Genomic DNA, 20466 nt, shown 5'->3' on the forward strand with positions numbered 1-20466 from the left:
CCTCTGACTTCGGCTTGGGTCATGATCTCCTGGTTCGTGGGTTCGAGGCCCGCGTCAGGCTCTGTGCTGACAGCTCAGAGCCTGGAGCCTGCTTTGGATTCTGTGTCTCTCTCTCAAAAAAAGATAAACATTTTTTTAAAAGGCCATTAAGCCACCCCTCTGTACACACACCCCTACATTCTTCTTGCCCTCTTATCCAGGCTCTGGGTTTGGCACACCTCCAATTCCAATCTTGATACCAAAAGTAAATCCCATTCCATCAGGACTGAGGAATCTGCATCACGTAACTTTGGGGACCTTCCCCGCCTCTCCCCACCCCCACCCGTGGTCCCTGAATCCCGAATGGGACAAAGCTTGTCATTCTGTAGCTACAAATAAGACAGAGCACAGATTCCTTGGGTAACACACTACGAAATCTCTCTCGTACTGAAGTACAATCAGAAGCATACCCTTTTTCTCCGCCCCACGGAAGGAAGGAGCTAGAGATTACCAGGCACGAAACACCGGCTGGGGTATCAGGGAAGGACAGAAGGTCACAGGGAACAGGTGGGAGAGATTCTTGAAAGCCCCTTTGCAGGAAGCCACAGGGACAGCTGTCTTCACCCGTATGTGCGGGGAAGGGGCCGCAGTAGCCCACGCAGAGAGCCGACCCCAGGGACGGCCTGGCGCAGCCTGAGGCAGCTCTGCTCGGTCCAGAGGGGGACGGCGTACCCACATAACATCTCCAGGGACTCCTGCCTCGCTCCCGTGCGCAAGGGCCTCCTAGGCGCCGAGGTGTTTCCCGCCTCATTCAGACACATCCCCAGCCCCAGAGACCACTTTCTAATAAGCAACACAGTCCTACTTCCCAGCTGAGACCTGTATCATTTTGAAAAACAGACCACAACTCAAGAGGTGGGGGGGCGGGCAGGGAACACCTTTTTACGGACATCACACGTTACTAAATTATTTCCCTGTTTGTTTTTTTTTTAACATTTATTCATTTTAGAGAGAGCACACGCGGGGGAGGGGCAGAGAGAGAGGGAGACACAGAATCCCAAGCAGGCTCCAGGCGCCGAGCTGTCGGCACAGAGCCCGACGTGGGGCTCGAACTCACCAGCCACGGGTTCATAACCTGAGCCCAGATCAGACGCTCGATTGACTGAACCACCCAGGTGCCCCAATGTTTCCCTGTTTTTACCTGTAACTAAAAAATAAGGAGGAGCACAATTTCTCAAGCGATCACTGAAAAGCCAGATTTCAGAAGCCATTAATTTTCTCGCTTACTTGCATTGTCCCGATTTTCTATGAAGCCCAAGCACACGCTGCCTGGCATGATTTAAAAATTCTCCGGTAGGGGCGCCTGGGTGGCTCAGTCGGTTGGGCATCCGACTTCGGCTCAGGTCACGATCTCGCGGTCCGTGAGTTTGAGCCCCGCGTCGGGCTCTGGGCTGATGGTTCAGAGCCTGGAGCCTGCTTCCGATTCTGTGTCTCCCTCTCTCTCTGCCCCTCCCCCGTTCATGCTCTGTCTCTCTCTGTCTCAAAAATAAATAAACGTTAAAAAAAAAAAAAATTAAAAAAAAAAATTCTCCAGTTAAAAAGAACACCCCTTTCGAGACCAAGTGTGGGAACGACAGCAACAGTGGGTAGAAAAGAATAGGACGTTTATTTTCACGTATGGGTGCACAGTACACGAATTCAGAAATGCAATCGCCGCAGGCTTCTGGAACACGGACGCCTTCAGATCGGACATGCCAGCATCAGTCCGTGGGCACCGGCGGCTCTCAGGTGGTCTCTGCTGTGGTCGTGGGAGGAAGTCCTTCCCGTGAAATGCCCGGTAGCACTCGAGTCGTGGAGCACAGTAGACACGAACCAAGTTTCACACATTCCATCTTTGGAACAGATTACGCTTATGTACGTGTACATAAGATTGGAACAGATTACGCTTATGTACGCTTATGACTTGCCCTACTGTGAATTTTAGTGACTGAGTTTTAAGCTACAGAGGGTGTCCAGCTATTATCTCTTTTAGAGTTTCTAGAAGCAACGTCTCTTATTAACGTTTATAAAAGATAACGGGGGGAAAAAATTCATGTTGAAATCAAGGCGCTTTGAGAGATATTTAAGGACAACATAAGGTATTACTACTGAAATAAACTGTACATATTTTCAAGCACAACACAAATATCATAGCCGTATTTAATTGAACTGCCTTAAAATAGTGGCGATTATACTACCCTACATACTTTTCTAATATTTAAACCTCATAATTACAGTTTGAATACACAGTCCAACTTATAATTAGAACTATGCACAGCTTCTAAAGCAGATTTCTCAGGTTTGTTTTTGCACAAAAATTAACACTGAAGTTGGTCCTTGATTTGGAGAACGCTAACTTAACTACCAGAAGCGCAACACTGCAGACACACTTACTGATCGGGAGCTAACAAAACCTTGACGGAGAGGAGAGCGCGGGTGGTGCCATGCGTGGGAAGCAGCTGCGGCCTCCAAGGGCAACCCCAAGTCCAGCACGAGCGCCTCTTGGAGGCCTGCGTGTCTCGACGAACGACCCCCAAAGAAACCAGCACGCCCGGGAGGGACCGCTGGCCAGTCGAGGGGTATCCTCCACACGGAGGCAAATCCTGAAAACAGAGGCGGCTTTGGACCTTTAGCGTAAGACACAGGCTTTACATTCTTTGATTTCATTTACACCTTTAACAAAAGATAAAGTATTATCTGGACTTCTTCTTCATACGCAAGTTCAAGCTGAACTCAGAGGACAGCCCAACTGAAACTTCAGAAGCACGCCAGACCCGACTCCTTGAAGTCTCAGGCTGTTCCGTCAAACTGCGCGATGGCTGCGAAAGACGTGCTCTGCACCAACAGTCGAGCTAGCGGATTCTCAAACTCTGAAGAAAGTCCAAAGAGGTGTGGCGAAGTCCGCTTGCTAACAGCGACGGCCTCTACAACGACCATAAGGAAACTGAGCTAGAAAAATAATTTTACCATTTTAAATAACGAAAGAAGCTAGATTTCTTAAATATATTACTTATCCTGCAAAAGTTGATCGAATCGACAAGGAATAGATTCCTTCCATTCCAGGAGCTGAATTCGGGTCACCCTTTAATTACAGAAGAGCTTCAAATTATAAACAGAGCCATCCCAGTAGTGAAGAGGTCGCTGAGGCAGGAACGTCCGGCTGATTCCAGGTCACCCCCCCTCCCCCCACACGGAGCACAAGCCGTGCTTCTGGAGAGAGGCTTTAAAAGGACCTCGGGCTGATGTGGAAAGCGGGTCAGTAAAGACTCCAGTTCTGCATGATGGAATCTTCTAAGCCGAGCCGCTTTCCACAGACACAAATTCAGTCCATCTTTTCTTTCTGGACCAATCTGGGAGCATCGACAAAATCTTTGCCATTATAAAGAATAATAAAAAATGTTCCAATGCTTGCGACTCCCCAGAAGAGCACATAGGCCAGTGTTTCTGTCCAAGTGTCACCTGTTGATATAAACAGAGTTGATAAATAAAAGCCATGTTACTGATCGCACATCTAGTTTCAGCTGTTTAGCAACATTTAAGTCGGATGATTAAACATTAAAAGTTTAGTCTCGACAACATTAAAGTTTATGAGCACATCTACGGGAAAAATACAAGAACCTCTCAACTAAGGTTTGAACCGGCGGTTCTCGAACTCTGGCTGGCATCAGAGTCCCGGCCGGGGCCCCGTAAGGCATCAGCTGCTGGGCCCAACCGCGATTCCGACTCAGCAGGTCTGGGCCAGGGCCCAAGAATCTGCATTTCTAACAAGTTCCCAGGTAACACCGATGCCGCTGGTCCAGGAGCCACACCTTGAGAAGAAGCACCTGGCTAAACTATTCCGTGTTACATCACGCAAATAATTATCCCTTTTAGATTATATACTTTATATCACAAGAGGCCATTACTAATACATTCGCTACAATCAAAACACCTGCACGAAAAGTAACCTCACAAACACATACGTGCTTCAGAAAAGTTGCGTGTCAAAGCGTATAAAGCAAAACTCCGCAATATCACGTTAAGGACGTATTTCACACAACTCTCCTGGTACAACGCATAGAGTTCACGAAGGTTGGCAGCAGTGGGAAAAGACCTACTGTGTGTTCTCCAACTTGAGGACCTGAACCTGGTGTCGTTTCTCCCCTGCAATAGGACCGTCGGCACCTGCGGGCGGGGAGGCGCGGGCGCAGGCCGAGGGACGGGGAGAGGGCGCCAGGGAAGAAACGCAGGCCCCTAGTGAGCGGTCAGGGGTCCCGCTCACTTACTTCCCATTCATGGGCTAGAAACCAGACGCCGTCCTACCTAGACACAATGCCCACGATTTAAAAATTTTTTTTTTTTAACGTTTATTTATTTTTGAGACAGAGAGAGACAGAGCATGAACGGGAGAGGGTCAGAGAGAGGGAGACACAGAATCCGAAACAGGCTCCAGGCTCTGAGCTGTCAGCACAGAGCCCGACACGGGGCTCGAGCCCACGGACCGCGAGATCATGACCTGAGCCGAAGTCGGACGCTTAACCGACCGAGCCACCCAGGTGCACCAACCCACGATTTTATAGTGATGAACTGCCTGGAGTCGTTGCCAACCGTAGCGGCAGTCTCTTTTTAACTCAAAAACATGCGCAAACTGATACACTTGCTAATTTTCACCCCTCTGAGTTTGAACATTCTTCTTGGACAAAGAAGAAAGGCAGGTCCTCCCGAGCCCGCCTCGGGACATTCCCCAAAGGACCTGTCTGTCTGTGCAGGCCGAGCTCCCTGAGGTTCTACGGGGACACGCGGGTGTAGAGGCAAGAAGACACAGAACAGATCAAAGCAACAAAACGAATTCAACAGCGGACTGACTGGCTCCCGGAAAGGGGCACCCGCGAGGCGGTGCTTTAAAGCCAGCACGTAGGGAGTGAAGATGTGGGCGCCTGAGGACTCGTGGGACGCACTTGCTGGCCGACCCCGGCCTCGTCCTTCCTGCCCCTGAACCGGGCACGGGAGCCAAGTTATGCCGCACGGCACTCCCTGCGCTCTGGAGCCCGCAGCCTGTTTTCGTGCCGTGAACAAGAACGGTTTTTACGTTTTTTTTTTTGTTTTTTTTTTAATTTTTTTTTTCAACGTTTTTTATTTTATTTTTGGGACAGAGAGAAACAGAGCATGAACGGGGGAGGGGCAGAGAGAGAGGGAGATACAGCATTGGAAACAGGCTCCAAGCTCCGAGCCATCAGCCCAGAGCCTGACGCAGGGCTCGAACTCACGGACCGCGAGATCGTGACCTGGCTGAAGTCGGACGCTTAACCGACTGCGCCACCCAGGCGCCCCGGTTTTTACGTTTTTAAAGAGACCCCGTGTAGTTTGGGAAGTCTAAACTATTCACTATCTTGCTCTTACAGAAAACGCTTGCTAACCCCTGCCCTAGAGTAACAAGAGGGGCTCCCTCCCCCACGTCGGGACCGTCCACGGTGCCGAACACCGAGGGGATTATAGGGACCACACCAGCAAGAAGGTGTGCGCGTGCGTGTAAGGGGGCTGGCGGTTAAGGGTCCTCAGCTCACAGACTTCTGCCGTGATCTGAGACGGCGGTGAGGAGGGGACGTCCAGGCGGCGTCCCGACAAGCCGGCCCGCAGACCCGGACGGAGGGGGAAGGCCGGAGGAGGCCCGCCTCCAGAGCCGCCGAGGCTGCCCCTCAGAGCCCAGTGCAACTGAGTCCCGGCCTCCAACTGCCACAGCACTGCACCACACTCGACGGAGACACTTTAGTCCCAAGTGCTCATCAGCTTCAGTGACACAGGAAAATAATGAGAGAAGAGAAAAACAGCAAAGATGCCTAAGCACAAGTTCTTGGGGAATTCTGCTCACCATGTGATAAAATTTAGTGATAGTATATTAATTATTAACATTTATTTGTCTACTAATAGGTGGTTGTTTAAATAAACTACATACCCATAAATGGGTTTCTTTTCCTTCCTTCCTCCCTCCCTTTTGTTTTAATTTTAGGCAGAGACAGAGTGCGAGCAGGGAGAGAATCTTACACAGGCTTCACGCCCCGTGCTGAGCCCAACGTGGGGCTCGATCCCACGACGCTGGGATTACGACCTGAGCCAAAATCAAGAGTCAGACACTCAACCGGCTGAGCCACTAGGGCGCCCTCATAAATGGATTTTAATGCAGCCATTAAAAATAAAGAATGCAGGGAAATGTTTACATTGCTCAGTGAAAAAAAAAAAAAAGGTTACAAAAAATGTATAATATTTCACTTGTGAAAAAAAATCACACACAGTTATGAAGATTAAAACATCAGGGGCACCCGGGTGGATCAGTCAATCAAGCGTCCAACTTGAGCTCAGGTCATGATCTCAGTTTGTGAGTTCGAGCCCTGCATCCGGCTCTGTGCTGACGCTCAGAGCCTGGAGCCTGCTTCGGATTCTCTCTCCCTCTCTCTGCCCCTCCCCCGCTCGCACGTACACGTGTGTGCACTTGCTCACTCTCTCAAAATAAACTTAAAAAAAAAAAAAGAAAAATATTTTAAAATCTTAAATAAATCAACACCAATTATCAGTAAAAGTGAGTATGTGTTTTTCCTCTGTTACATGTAAGGACCAGTCACAGCTGCTCGCTCGGCTCACTGAACCCAGCAGGGGACATCAAGGGCTGAGCAGACTCACAATCTCAAGATGCTGTACAAGGAAGCCCCACGTTCTCAGAAGTTAATGCAAGAATGTGAAATAAGGGCAGACTCACCAGCCATCAGCAAACAGATAATGCACATCGAGAAGGCAACAACCATGATAATAGGCAACTGGAAAGGCAAACGGAGAGAGAGAGAGACCATCAGGCGAGAATTCTGCTCGACTGGCGGGGGTCTTCGCTTGAAAAAGGGTAAGTAAGACTCTTCTGCAATCTAACATACAAAGTATCTTTCTCTAGCAAAACATCATTACTTAGGCGGTGGGACCCCAACTGCCCAAGTCGCCAGACTGTCAGGTCACAAGAGCTGAAGAAGCGAGGCGATGGCCCTGACAGGTGAGGGAGGCGCCAGCCCCCTCCATTCCGGGACCCTCTGCCCGCTGGAGGAGACCCCAGAGAAGCCCCAGCTAAGTCTGGTGAACAGAGGAGTCACAAAGGGGACAAGCGTCAAAAACATACCCTGCCTTCCACATGTCAGGTGTGCCTCCCGCAACCCCCCAGCGTAAAGGGGAGTAGAATCTTCCTGGAACGAGAGACCCTCCACCCTCTCTCGGGCTCGTGTGCTCTCAGGAAGGCAGTCGAGTGTGCAGGAACACAGACACCAAAGTTATTTTACTCCTCTCCCTCGTCTTCTCCTCAGGGAAACCGAGTATCTCCAGTCCCTTTAGGACCACACATTAGGTTTCAAATCAAATCAGACACAGTGCTTTTACAAACTTGAAAAACAGAAAGGTTTCTTACAGCCAGGAATTTCAAATCCCGTGGAACACTTAAAGGACTATGAGATTCTAATTCGTCCACTGAGTAGTTCCCAAGAAATAAGTCTATGGAATCCTAGAACAGAAAAAAGGAGATTAAGAACTCCCCACTTGGATGTAGTTACATTACTCAGGGACAGTACAAAGACGCAGCGGCCGGATGAGCAAAGACGAGCAGCAAATACAGACTTACCTGCCTGAAGCCATCGGAGAAGTTGTTCTTGTAATAGCGTATTAGCGAGTTCCAGCCGTCCATGACCAGTCCCAGCTGAGTTCTCTTCCCAGTTCTGGTCAAAAGAGGTGAATCTCAAATTACAGATTTGTATATTACGTTCCTCCCCAGTTTTATGGCTGGAAAGTATGTGGTACGGGCGTAAGGTGAATTACAGAGATTTTAAAAATCATCCCGGGGCGCCTGGGTGGTTCAGCCGGTTAAGCGTCCGACTTCGGCTCAGGTCATGATCTCGCGGTCTGTGGGTTCGAGCCACACGTCAGGCTCTGTGCTGACAGCTCAGACCCTGGAGCCTGCTTCAAAATTCTATGTCTCCCTCTCTCTCTGCTCCTCCCCTGCTCATGCTCTGTCTCTCTCTCCTTCAAAAACAAAAACATTAAAGAAAAAAAAAAAATCATCCCTGGTGGCTCAGTGCGTTAAGTGTCCGACTCTTGATTTCAGCTCAGGTCATGATCTCAGGGTTCGGGAGACGGAGTCCCGAGTCGGGCTCCATGCTGACAGCGCAGAGCCTGCTTGGGGTTCTGTGTCTCCCTGTCTCTCTGCCCCTCCCCCGCTCATGCTCTCTTTCAAAATAAATAAACAATAAAGAAGAAAAAAAAAAGAAAGAAAAAAATGAGATGAGAGGCCCAGGTGAGGTGGTTAGAACAGCAGAGTCTAGGAATCTTCACTTGTTCCCAGAGAATCCGTCCGGCAGAAAACCAAACTCACCAGGTCTTAACCTCTCACTGGCAGCGTGGCCCTTGAACGTGGCATCGGTATCCCCGGCCGCTTCCCTGAGGCACAGAACCTCAGGCCCCGCCCCGCCCCTGCCGAGTCAGACCCCACTGACCCAGGGGCTCCGCAGGGCTCGGGAAGGGCCGAGGGGCCGCCGTTCGCTCTCCACACAGCAGAACCACAGGCAGGCCGGGAAGCCACCGGCGCCTGGGCCTCACCCCCCCACTGAGCCCGACTTGACTGCTGTGAACCGAGGCCCCGGGCGCTGGGCTTTGGCCACCGTCCCAAAGCTGCCAGGTGATCCTAACGTGTGCACCAGACGCGAGAGCCGCGGGTCTGAAGTGCTAGCTGAAAAGCACGGCTTGCCTGGTGAAGTCCGTCTTCAAGGCGCCAGTGCCCGCGTACTGCTTGGCACACGCATTTGCGTTGTCGGCCCAGGCTGTGAGAACAAGGAAAAGTCAACTGACGATGACGAACGTGAGAGCCAGAGTCTCTAAATCCAAATTATTAATCTATTTCACAACGTGAGTAACCCGGCCCCTATTAAAGAAGTTACCTACCGTTTTTGTAAATCTTCTCAAAATCGTGCTGTTCTTCAAGCTTCTGTCCCACGTGCAACACTCCCAGTCTCTGGAATAAGAAGCACACCGTGCTCAAGCGTAACGGGTTTTGCACACACAGCTCGGGAAGAAGAGCAGACAGTCCCGGCTGGTAGCACGCGGTTCCCGGCTGCAGGCAGAGATGCTGTCCTTGCACACAGGGGGTGCCCCAGTTCCCCACGTCCCCCCACCCGTGCCCCTGGCCAGGCCACAGAGCCTCTGAGGGCTCCTTGTCCCGCGGCCCCCACTCACCCCGGGCCCCAGCACTCCCCCGGCCCTGCAGGTAGAGGGGCAGAGGGAAAGGGGGAGGGAAAGGGAAGGCAGCGGCAGCATCCCAGCCATCACCTCGTCCTTCCCTGCCAACCCCCACCTCCCACCGCCTGCACCCTCTAGCCTCCCTGCTGTTCCCATCACCTCCAGCCTTCCCTTTCCTCCCCACAGACTCAGAGGATCTCAGAGGATTCCCTGGCATCCCGAATCCTGCCGCGGACCCCCCTTCAGGGGTCACTGACCACAGATCAGCACCCCCTGCCCTGGTCTTTGTCTTGGACCTCAGCCCTCTCAGAACCCCCATCTTCACTGTTCACCTGAGACCATACCTCCCCATTTCTACCCCAGAATGGCCTTTCCACCTGCCCTCCATGACCTTTAGCTGGTGGTGGTGGGGGCGGGGGGGAGGGGGAGGTATGCCTGGAGTCCCCACCAGAGCCGAACTGATGCGTAGAGTCCTGGAAATGTGGCTTAGGTTGTTTAGTACTACATTTAGCATGTGAAATAGTTAAGTACCGATTATAGAACCTATTAAATAGGTTTTTGTTTATCAGACTTGGAAACAACCGCTGTTAATATTGTTCCTTTTTCTTTCTTTGCTACCATTGTTTCCATCAAAAAATACACTCTGAAGTAAATCCATCAGATGAACGAGGACAAGGTACAATACAAAGTAGATCATGCTCCAACAGGGAAACCGCTCCTCTGGCCTGTGTTACCTACTAGGAGTCAAGGACAATTCGTTTTAAAGGAGGTGTTTTGTTTCCACAATTCCTGGTATCAGGAATTGGACTGTCATAAACAAAGCTAACCATCGGGGGCAAGAAGCCATTTGGCATGCATTCTGTTTGCCCCCTCATAATAAATGCCAATGTTATCTGAACTCTGAGCTTCAGTAATAAAAGAGATGCAAACGAAAACTTAACCTTGAGGCACCACTCTATTAAAACAGAAAACAAAGTTTTAAATAAGAACACGTAAGGCTGGCAAGAGTTCAATGAACCGGATTCACCAACCATGCTGAGCAGTTTACCAGTGTAAAGTGCCATGACCCTCTCGGAGAGCGTATTCTCTTTGACGCAGCAAATTCTACTTCTAGGAATGAACCCCAAGGGAAGCATTCGAGCTAAAAATAACACACCAAGATATATTCTCTGCAGTGTTACTTATAAGCCGAAAATGCAACAACCTAGTAAGTGCAACTCTTAAAAATGATGGCTGTGTATAACGCTGGAGGAAAAGGAAGTATCAGAAACTGTACGGGGCGCCTGGCTGGCTCAGCAGGTGGAGCCTGCGACTCTTGACCCATGGGGTTCGAGCCCCATGTCGGGTGTAGAGCTGACTTAAAAATAAAATCTGAACGCACAAACGACACCATGCACACACATACCGACTGCAGGTACAGAAATGTGCACACCCACAGGTGGAAAGACACAAAACCGAAAACAGGTGGTTTAGGGTGGGGAGCAAGGTGAAATGTCTTCTGTTGTTTGTTTTGGCTGGTAACGATTTCGTCAACGTAGCTTTGCTACTTGGGCTGCACTGTTGACTTAACAGAAGGAAAAAAGCGTTTGCACCTGGAGCTGGGCCTGGAGCGAGCGGCGGGCCAGCAGGCTCTGGATCACGTTGGTCCTGTCCAGACAGTCCATGCAGTTGCTGCGGAACACGCCCTCCTGGCTTGCCACCACCATGCCGGCGGAGTCCACTAGAAAATAACTACAACATATTTGTATAAACACCCTCATAGCAAAGGCAGTCCGACGCACGAGCGCCCTGCTGCTGATGGTCTGCAACACTGTGGACAACTGGCAAATGAGAAGTTCGGAAGGGCAACGTGTGGCCCGGGGGGGTATTTGATTAGTACAGAGCAAAAAAAAAAAAACCACGTCTGAAAAGCCGAGGCGAGACAGCCCCTGTCCAAACACGCACCGCGGCACCCCCGAGACACGAACCGGCAGGGCCAAGGGGCGTCCCCGAGGCCAGAGCAGGCCCCCTCCGACACAGCTGTTCATCTACGTCCTGTAGATCAGACTTCTCGAAGCAAGGTCCCTACACCGTCTGTATCGGAATTCCCTGAGCTGTTTTTTTTTCTTTTTTAAACCGAACGCACTTGGCCTTGAGATGAACTCAAGTCAGCATCTCTCAAGCAAAGGCTGGAAACTGTGCGTTAAGAATCCTGGGTTAAATATGCAAAAGTACAGAGTTTATAAAGTTCAATACGGTGTTACCTGAAAAATGAGGTTCCCTTTCTCCCCTTCACCACCCACATGTCCACCCCGGAGCCAATCACGGTTCTCAGTTCCTGTGTCTCTCTCATTTTTAACAATTTCCTCAGATAATGCTCTGAACTCAAACTCTGGACAACGCGCAGCGTAGCGGGAAAGAGCGTGGACTCTGGCAGTGAGCAACGAGCCCCGCTTAGGCCACTCACTGGCTGTGTAACTTCAAGTCATTGCCCTGATCTCTCAGAACCAAAGTTCTCACCCACAGGATGGAGGGGACGGCACCCCGTCTAGCCGCTCCCGGTCCCCACGGGAACGCGTAACACACGCAGCGCTGAACGGAGCAAACGATGAACCGAGCAACCGATGGGACCGAGCAAACGATGAACACCACGAAGTAATCTCGTTGTAATTACTCCCCCAAATCGAAATGGAGCAGGGAAACACAACAGACTCACCACAGGCCAAATAAATATTATGACCTTAAAAATAAGGGCCTAAAAGAATGCGCTTAGGCTAAAAATCTGCATGAGATTCACGCAGACTTGGTGAGGTTCGTTTAGAGCTGGTGTATATACACAGGTGTGCATGAGTGCACGTGGGTGTTAGCATGCTGTTAGTACTTACAGAGTATGTCCTGGGTATCTGATAAATATCGTTTCTTAAACTACACACTAGGTCTATGAGGTAGGTATTATTATCTGCACTTTACAAACGGAGAAACCAACTGTCTTGGTCACATGGCTGATAAGAAGCAAACATTTCAAAACGAGACAGTTCATACCCCAAAGCCCAGATTCTTTCCACCTTCCCCAAAACCCCAGGAGAAAGTGTCCAGAGAGGCCCTGTGCAGGGCACTGGGGAAAGTTCCACTGTCCCTGTGGGACACAGAGCGCGGTGGGGGACAGACTCTGGCGTCTTTTCTCACGCTCTTGTGGGGCAGTGATTCATGGGCGAACCCCAGGAGCCACCTCCTCCGATAGCGTCCCAGGTCCGGTCAGTGTCACTGCAGCCCAATAATGGTGCACGTCAACCGCCCTTCACTAGCTGCTCATGACAAAACCGCATAGAAAAAGACCAGATTTAACTAACCGTCGCCGACTACTTAATAGGCATAAGAAACATTTTTAAAAACTGAGAAATGCCTACACGACAGGTTTTACTGTGTTACTGTGGAACTAACACGAAAAAATGCACGGGGGTTGTCGGGGTCAGAAACATGCCCAGGTGGAACAAAATGACAGAGCGACTTAGAGATCCCTTCTTCTGTCTTTAGAATCAGTAAAGATTGACCTATGCTTAGAGGACAGTAAACCCATAGGCCAACACGGCAAATAACTTGCCAAACACGTTTGGAAAGTACCATGAAGTTATTCGGACCCTTTGAACTATTAGCCCTGCTCTCAAGACTTTATTTTAGGGAATCACCGAACAGAAGTGAGAATAGACACACCCAGGGTGATTCGCTGCAGCACATGTTTTGTGGGGGGAAGAGACAAGGAAACAAGCCAGGATGCCTAGGATGAAAAAGAACACTTAGCTGAGCCTGTAGGGTGACACGGGGGAGTACAGAAAAGCCGTTAAACGCCATCATTAAGAAGACCAGGTAGGGTAACGACGAAATATCAAAGTATCCGTGATGGAATGTTTAGTCAAAACAACGGAATATAAAATTGTAGTACGCTAGCTCCAATTAGGGAAACTTTGTAAATGTGGAAGCGGATTCATAAAAATGTGAAAATACCTGGCCTTGGGTTGTTTTTAAGAACCTAAAAATATTTTTAAGCCACTAAGTCTCATCTTTCCAATAAAAAAGGAACTAAAAACTAAGAGTCCAAACCAGCGCGGTCAACCCGGCACGCTGTGTTCGTAAGCCCACTAGACGATGTGTGATAACTATGCTCCATCTACACGCGGACCTCCTCCCTCGACCTCCACAGGAAAAGATACAGCTTACCTTAGCTCATCCTGCATTTCTGCTACCTGGTCCATCAGAATACTCAGTCGGTCCCATCTCATATTTTTACATTCTTTATGGAAGTCGAAGGCAATATATCTGCCGAAAGAAAAGATCCGCAGGTAATGAGCAAAGAGGAGTCATTTTTCCTTCCGCCGTTACTGTGTTCATAAGCTGACTTTCCTCTCTCTGTCGGAGCAGAGTGCTCCTCCTTCTCTCTCTCTCTCTCTCTCTCTCTCTCTCTCTCACACACACACACACACACACACACACACACGTATCTTCACATGTTCTTCTAGGGGCCCTCCGACAGGAGTATAGAAGTCCTGCAAATGCAGAAGTGAGCTCAGGCACAGCATCGGGTATATAGTATAAGGGAGCCTTGTCCAAATGAGTATGGAGTACCCAGTGTATATTTATTCTCTACCCCAATGTACAAAGAATAGGGTCCTTTTTTTATCATTTTTCAAACAGATTAAAATGTTCAAAATGGTCCAGCTCAATTCCGTCCAAGGAGGATCAGACTGAGTGTCGGACTTGCCCTAGGGGTTGTGAGAGGAACACAGGCAGCATGGTCCCCAGGCTGGTTAGTTTCTGTTCATCGTTTTAACAAATCAAACCATTCACATCCTTTATCAGTATCTATACATCTCGCACAGATGTGGTAGAGATAACCTTCGGTCAATGCGTCACGGGTCGTTTTCAGTTCTCTGATATTTAATAGGCACAATTCTTAAAGTCAGAACACTCTGACGGTGAAGGTGTCCTACCATGAGCTGGAAAATGTTGCCAACTGAGAGGGGGCAAAAAATCACGGACTAGTTCCTGAAAGTCAAGGGAGCCAGGAGTCAAGCCATAAAGCAAGAGGCCTGGAAGGGCATGATGTTCTGGTCCACAGTGTGAAATTCAGACGGGGCATCCGCTCTCATGTGACCCCCGCTAAGTCCCAACAGACCAAAGGAGCGTCGGCGGAGCGTGGGCTTGTCCACACATCCAGGGAGACTCCCACCCCGGGGCGGTGTGGTTTCTTTCTGCTTCAGTGGTTCTCCCACCGAGCGGAGAACGGCATCCTTAGGAATCAGTACAGTAACAGGGGCTAGCAAACCAAGAGGCCACACTCTGAGAAGACTGGGTGGGGGTGGGGTGGGGGGGAGTGTTTCCGAAGGCAGCTCTCACAAGAGCGGCAGTGTGACAGTCACCTTTGGAGTGCTCCCACCCAGTGCTTGCTCCCACAAGCGACGGCCCTGGACCGGCTTCCAGGACTGAAGCAGCTCGCCAGCACCTCAATGCATTTGGATTCTTAGGCTTCTATCCTTCTAAAATCACATTTCTATCTTCTAAGAATGAGCTGCACAGTTGTAGTTGGACAGTGAACGGTTTTAAATACATCATTTTGGGGCGCCTGGGTGGCTCAGTCGGTTAAGCGTCCGACTTCGGCTCAGGTCATGATCTCGCGGTCCGTGAGTTCGAGCCCCGCTCGGGCTCTGTGCTGACAGCTCAGAGCCTGGAGCCTGCTTCCGATTCTGTGTCTCCCTCCTGTCTGCCCCTCCCCTGTTCATTCTCTGTCTCTCTCTGTCTCAAAAATAAATAAATGTTAAAAAAAATTTTTTTTTAAATAAAAAAAATTAAAAATATAAATAAATAAATAAATAAATACATCATTTTGCTTCTGACCCCGACAGTCCAGCGGTTCTACCTCTTTCAAAGTTCTAGGAAGAAACCCTTAGAGACACATCACCTCGCACGGCTCATTTTTTCCCACCCAGTTCCCGAAAGAAAAACTTCCCACTGCTAACGAGGCCCACCATTCCTCAGCAGGACAACTGTATGACCTTTCTCCTTGGGTCACTCACAAGCCCACCAACTTAATTTACTTAATTTACTCAAAGCAACAATCATTAAACAACTCAAAAGTGAGTAAGTCCAACAGACAAATGAGAGAGGACAGAAAGTCTACCATTTAATTTCACTTTGTAACAGACTGCTCTTCTCTCCCTGCCAGAATACTTATCTACTAAATAAAAACTATATATATATGGCTTTTAATCTTTAATGTTTATTTTTGAGAGACAGAGAGAGAGAGAGAGAGAGAGAGAGAGAGAGAGAGAGAATGTGAGCAGGCAAGGGGTAGAGAGAGAGGTAGACACAGAATCCAAAGCAGGCTCCAGGCTCTGAGCTGTCAGCACAGAGCCCAATGTGGGACTCGAACCCACGAATCTATAATATACATATGTATGTGTGTATATATAAATATTATAAAATATTTTTATAATGTGCGTGTGTGTATACATAAATATTATAAAATTATGTTTCCTAAATTATATACTTTTTAACATGCTCCTCTGTCTGGTGGTGTTTAGAGCTCACGGGAGGGAAAAGACAATAGCTCTGGGAGTTCCCTCTTCAGGTGCGGGCAGTAGGTGCCCTGCAAGTTCCCCAGAACACCAAGGGCATAACCTAAGACTCTGACTTATGTCTCAAGTTCTCCAAGTTAGCCGCTGCTACGAACTCACGGAGGCAAGCAGGCCTGTGGAGGCCCTCTGGGGCAGAGGGCCCGAACAAGGGGTATGCCCAGGAGCCAGAAGTCAAACTTTTCCCAGAATATGCACGTTGGACTGCAAACCCAGAGACTATAATTGTCCAGGTCTAAGGTACGTTTGAGTAAGTTCCTCTGAGGACTCTGAGGCACACCCTGCTTGGGAACCCTCCTCGGAGTCCTTTGAAGGGGGTTTAAGAAAGTTCTACTGTGAGAAGGCAGAAGTGTACGTGGAGTGTGTGTGTGATGGGGGGAGGTCTGATGAATTTGCCAGAGCTTTTGAGCTGGACAAAATACACTGAAAATCTTCCCCAAAGGTTCACTGTATCATTCTATTTTTGTGCATGTTTAAAACTGCTCATAGGTTAGGGGCGCCTGGGTGGCTCAATCGGTTAAGCGTCCAACTTTGGCTCAGGTCATGATCTCGCAGTTTGTGAGTTTGAGCCCCACATCCGGACCTCGGAGCCTGGAGCTGCTTCGGATTCTGTGTCTTCCCCACACCCCCCCTCCCCCCCCCGCCCCTTCCCCACTCGTGCACGCATGCTCTCTCCCTCAAAAAAAATAAACAAACATTGACGAAAATTAGGAAAATATTTCTCTTAGGCTAAAGACATTTCTCCCCAAATAACCCAATTCCATTTCTTTGGGAAGCCTCCCCCCCCGACCCCATGCCTGTGACCATGTGCTACCACAGTACACGCCCCCCCTCCGGCCCAGTTTCTTGCTGCAGAAAAGCTCCAAGTGGGCTCACCACCTTGCACCTTCCCACAGGGCAACTGCTGATGTTTCAGGACCCCCTCTTTGGACAAGGCTGCACAGGGTCTGCAACCGCTGCCTGGTGACCTGCAGAGGCAAAGCCACTGCTCTGGACGAGGCCACCATGCAAGTGGACGTTTCTTCAACTCGGGTGGCACTCAGGACCACAGACACCACACCAAGCAATCAGGAGGAACTGAAATTCACGACCTCGTGGCCAGGCAACACAAAGCCTCAAGGAGGGGATTGTGATCAGGGACTAAACTTTCACAAAAGTACATTAAAATCTGACCGTTAAGAAGTTACTCTGCAATATCAATTATGCCAGAGAAAATTTCAAGCCAACGTAATCATGCTTTGATCTAGCATCGAAAAAAAAAAAGGCAGAAATATGGAATACAGGTTTCCCCTGCCATCCAGAAGAAGGCTTCCTATGAAGGAGCCTAAAGTAGCAAAGGGCAGCCCCTGCTTTCCAGAAGTTCGCCTTATGCCCCAGGCCACGCTGTTTTACGGAAGACTTTCATCAGCACGGTCGTGACTTCCTTGTAAAAGGGAAAACTCGTCTTGGGATTTCTTTCTGTTGGCGTGCACAGGTACTAACAGGGCTCTTGTAAAAGCGAGATGGTGTAAAGCCAACTTCTGGGGGGCCGGGGACACCTGAGTGTCCAGTGAGAGCTACGAACTCGTGGATACAGTAGTCTCCCCTCATCCACGGTTTCACTTTTCACGCGTTTAGTCCCCTGCAACCAACTTCGGCCCGAAAGCCGATGGCCCTCCTTCTGACACTTGGTCAGGTCGGCACAACCTTCAGCGCCCTTCATCACGTGGGCACCTGGCATCTCACGGCGTCACAAGGAGCACGACCACAGCACAGCCAGATGTTCTGAGAGAGGCCATGTTCACGCAGCTTTTATGACAGCATATTGTTTTAACGATCTATTACTAGTTACTGGCATTTTCTGCTCTTAGTTAATCTCCTACCGTGTTATGTTACGTATCCAACTTTATCACAGATATGCATATGTAAGTACCTGAGCGCTTCAGTGCCACGTGCGGGTTCAGGCATCCACGGGGCGGGGGGGGGGGGGGGGGGGGGGGGCGGGGATGGGGAGGGGCTGCAGGCCATGTACGTACACATCTGATCTGAAAAGACCTGCACAGATTTCTAGGGAGGTACCTGATCATTCCGCTCGCCAAGGAAGACACCATTGTTGCAAATGCCTGTTCCAGTGGTTTCTCTGAGCCCTTCTGGTTAACCTGTAAAAAAACAAAAACACCACAGCGTTCTTTTAAGTTCCTTTAAAAGGGGAGAGTGAGATCGGCAAAACGGAGGACCGGGAAGCTCCAAGCTTCCATACTCTCACAGAAACGCTGACACAACAGAAGCCGTCTGAGCCAACTTTGTAGGAGCTCTGGAAAACCAAACGTTTAAGAGGCAACTGAGCAAATGCCCAATCAGAAAGAAGCTCTCTTCAAAACTGTGGGACGGTTTTGTGCCATTTCTCCTTGCCCTCACCCCACCCCATCCCTGGGGCAGTGAGGGTCTCGGTCTTAAGTGTTAAGAAATGGCAACCAGGGGACGCCTGGGCGGCTCAGTCAGCTAAGCGTCCAGCTCTTGGTTTCCACTCTGCTCATGATCTCGCAGTTCATGAGTTCGAGTCCTGCGTCGGGCTCTGCACTGACGGTGTGAAGCCTGCTTGGGATTCTCTCTCTCCCTGTCTCTGTCCCTCCCCTGCTGCACTGTCTCTGCCTCTTTCAAGATAAATAAAAATAAATAAACTTCAAAAAAACGGCAACCAGGTTCTCAGTTCCCCTCCTCCAACAGGAGAGAGGACCAGCCCTTGTTGGCAAATCGCCCTGTGCGTTTTGTTCTGACCTGAAGGACCGGCCTGTTTGTCTCTGTCTCACGTAACCAGGAACACAAGCAGGAGGGAGGCGGAGGCTACAAGAGCACCACGGGCCATCAGATGCCTCGAGCAGGGAGTTTTGGGAAACATAAGAGACCATCTACAGCCTGAGAAAGAAGCTGGGGTGACGCTTTTTGAGAAATTAGGACCTTCCAAAGCAGCCAGGTAGGGGGAGGATTTTAGAGAGCCACGTGTACACCCAGGTGAGATGCACACTCACAAAGGCCCGAGAAGACCTAGGGACAGCCCTCCCCTCAGACTGACCCCCCTGCGCTCGAGCAAGCCTGGGCAGCCAGCGGAAAACCGTTCCAGCACAGAACCAGTCTGCACAGTCCGGGAAACGGGCTGTTCTCTCTTTTTTGTTTTATTCTTTGTTTCAGTTCCCGGCATTCAAAGCAATCTCTGTCAAAACACTAGCTGAACATGAGCTAAAAGAACAGAGGCTTCAGTGAGCGCACACAACAAGGGGATAGTCTTTTCAAAAATGGTTTGGACAGGTCTCAAAACAAATGGATTGCCACAGCCTTCAACAACTGAAAGGAAAACGAAAACAAAAACACTGTAAAACCCTGGGAGAGGAGAACCTGACTTCCAGAGTTACCACATTACAACCCACCCAGGGCCCAACTTTCAACAACAAAAATATCCAGGCACACACAAAAAATAGAAAAACAAGGCTTAGTCAGTGGAAAAGGATAAAGTGACAGAAATCACGCCTGCAGAAGACTTATCAGAAAAAAGGTTAAAACCAGTGTCTTAAATATGCTCAGAATTCAAGGAAAACAGGGAATGAAAGGAAACCAGGAAAACAGTATATGAATAAAATAAGATAACCAGTGAAGAAACAAAAATTTCGAAGGAGCTAAACAGTAAGTCTAGAGCTGAAAAGTACAAAACGGAGACCAAACATTCACGAGACGAGTTCAAGAGCGCATTTGCACGGGAGGAAAACCAAATCGTGCACTGGAAGACGAGACGTGGATGGAATAACCGAGTCTGAGCTGCAGACAGAAATGAATGGGGAAAAGTGAACAGTGCCCAGGAGATGTCTGGGGACCACCAGGGATAACACACCCATTATGGGGGTCCCAGAAGGAAAAGACAGAGAGAAAGGAGTAAAGATCTTTTTTAAAGAGAAAAAATGGCCCCACATCTCCCAAATTTGATGAAAGACATAAATCTTCAAATCCAAGAAGATCACCCAATTCCAAGTATGCTAAGCCCAAAGAAACCCACGCTAAGCACATTATAATCAAACTACTGAAACACAGAGCGAGACCTGGAAAGCAAGAAGAGGGAAGAGATGCATCCCAGACGTGGGATTCTCAATACGATTACAGGTCAGTCTCTCTTCAGAAACCCTGGCGACCACAAGGCAGGGGGATTGATATGTTCAACGTACTGGAAGACGGGCTCCCGGTGGCTCAGTCGGTTAAGTGTCCGACTCTTGATCTCCGCTCAGGTCTTGAGCTCACGGTCCGGGAGTCTGAGCTCCTCCTAGGACTCCACACTGACAGCACGCTGATAGAGTGGAGCCTGCTTGGGATTCTCTCTCTCCCTTTCTCTCTGCCCCTCCCCCACCACTTGTGCTCACGTACTCGCTCTCAAAATAAATAAATAAACTTTTATAAAGTACTGGAAGAAGAGACCCGGAGACCAAAAATTCTCTATGTGGCAAAACTGTCCTTCAAGAAATGCTAAAGGCGTCCCCTACAGGTTGAAATGAAAAAAAACGTACAGGGCGGCCCGAAGCCACGGGAAGGTATTTAGATTTCCCACAAAGGTAAAGACAAAGACAAGTATAAAAGGCAGCCTTAATGG

The 20466-nt window shown here is 49.4% G+C and overlaps 1 protein-coding gene across 1 annotated transcript in view; it reads right to left on the reverse strand.

Annotated features, from left to right (window-relative positions):
• Positions 1-1624: 1624 nt before the first annotated feature.
• The window catches only part of SACM1L (SAC1 like phosphatidylinositide phosphatase), a 58592-nt gene continuing 39750 nt past the window's right edge, over positions 1625-20466 (reverse strand). Inside the window, exons 11-19 of the mRNA XM_086698439.1 lie at positions 17916-17995; positions 13447-13545; positions 10845-10983; positions 8959-9028; positions 8765-8837; positions 7646-7739; positions 7436-7528; positions 6749-6806; positions 1625-3477 (exon numbers count right to left, since the gene is read on the reverse strand). Of these exons, the coding sequence (XP_086554565.1) occupies positions 3341-3477; positions 6749-6806; positions 7436-7528; positions 7646-7739; positions 8765-8837; positions 8959-9028; positions 10845-10983; positions 13447-13545; positions 17916-17995 (843 nt within the window). The 3' untranslated portion in view covers positions 1625-3340. The remainder of the gene's footprint in view (positions 3478-6748; positions 6807-7435; positions 7529-7645; positions 7740-8764; positions 8838-8958; positions 9029-10844; positions 10984-13446; positions 13546-17915; positions 17996-20466) is intronic.

The sequence above is a fragment of the Puma concolor genome, chromosome A2 (genome assembly GCF_028749965.1).
Source record: "Puma concolor isolate L17-30 chromosome A2, mPumCon1.1.hap2, whole genome shotgun sequence".
In the NCBI taxonomy this organism is placed as follows: Eukaryota; Metazoa; Chordata; class Mammalia; order Carnivora; family Felidae; genus Puma; species Puma concolor.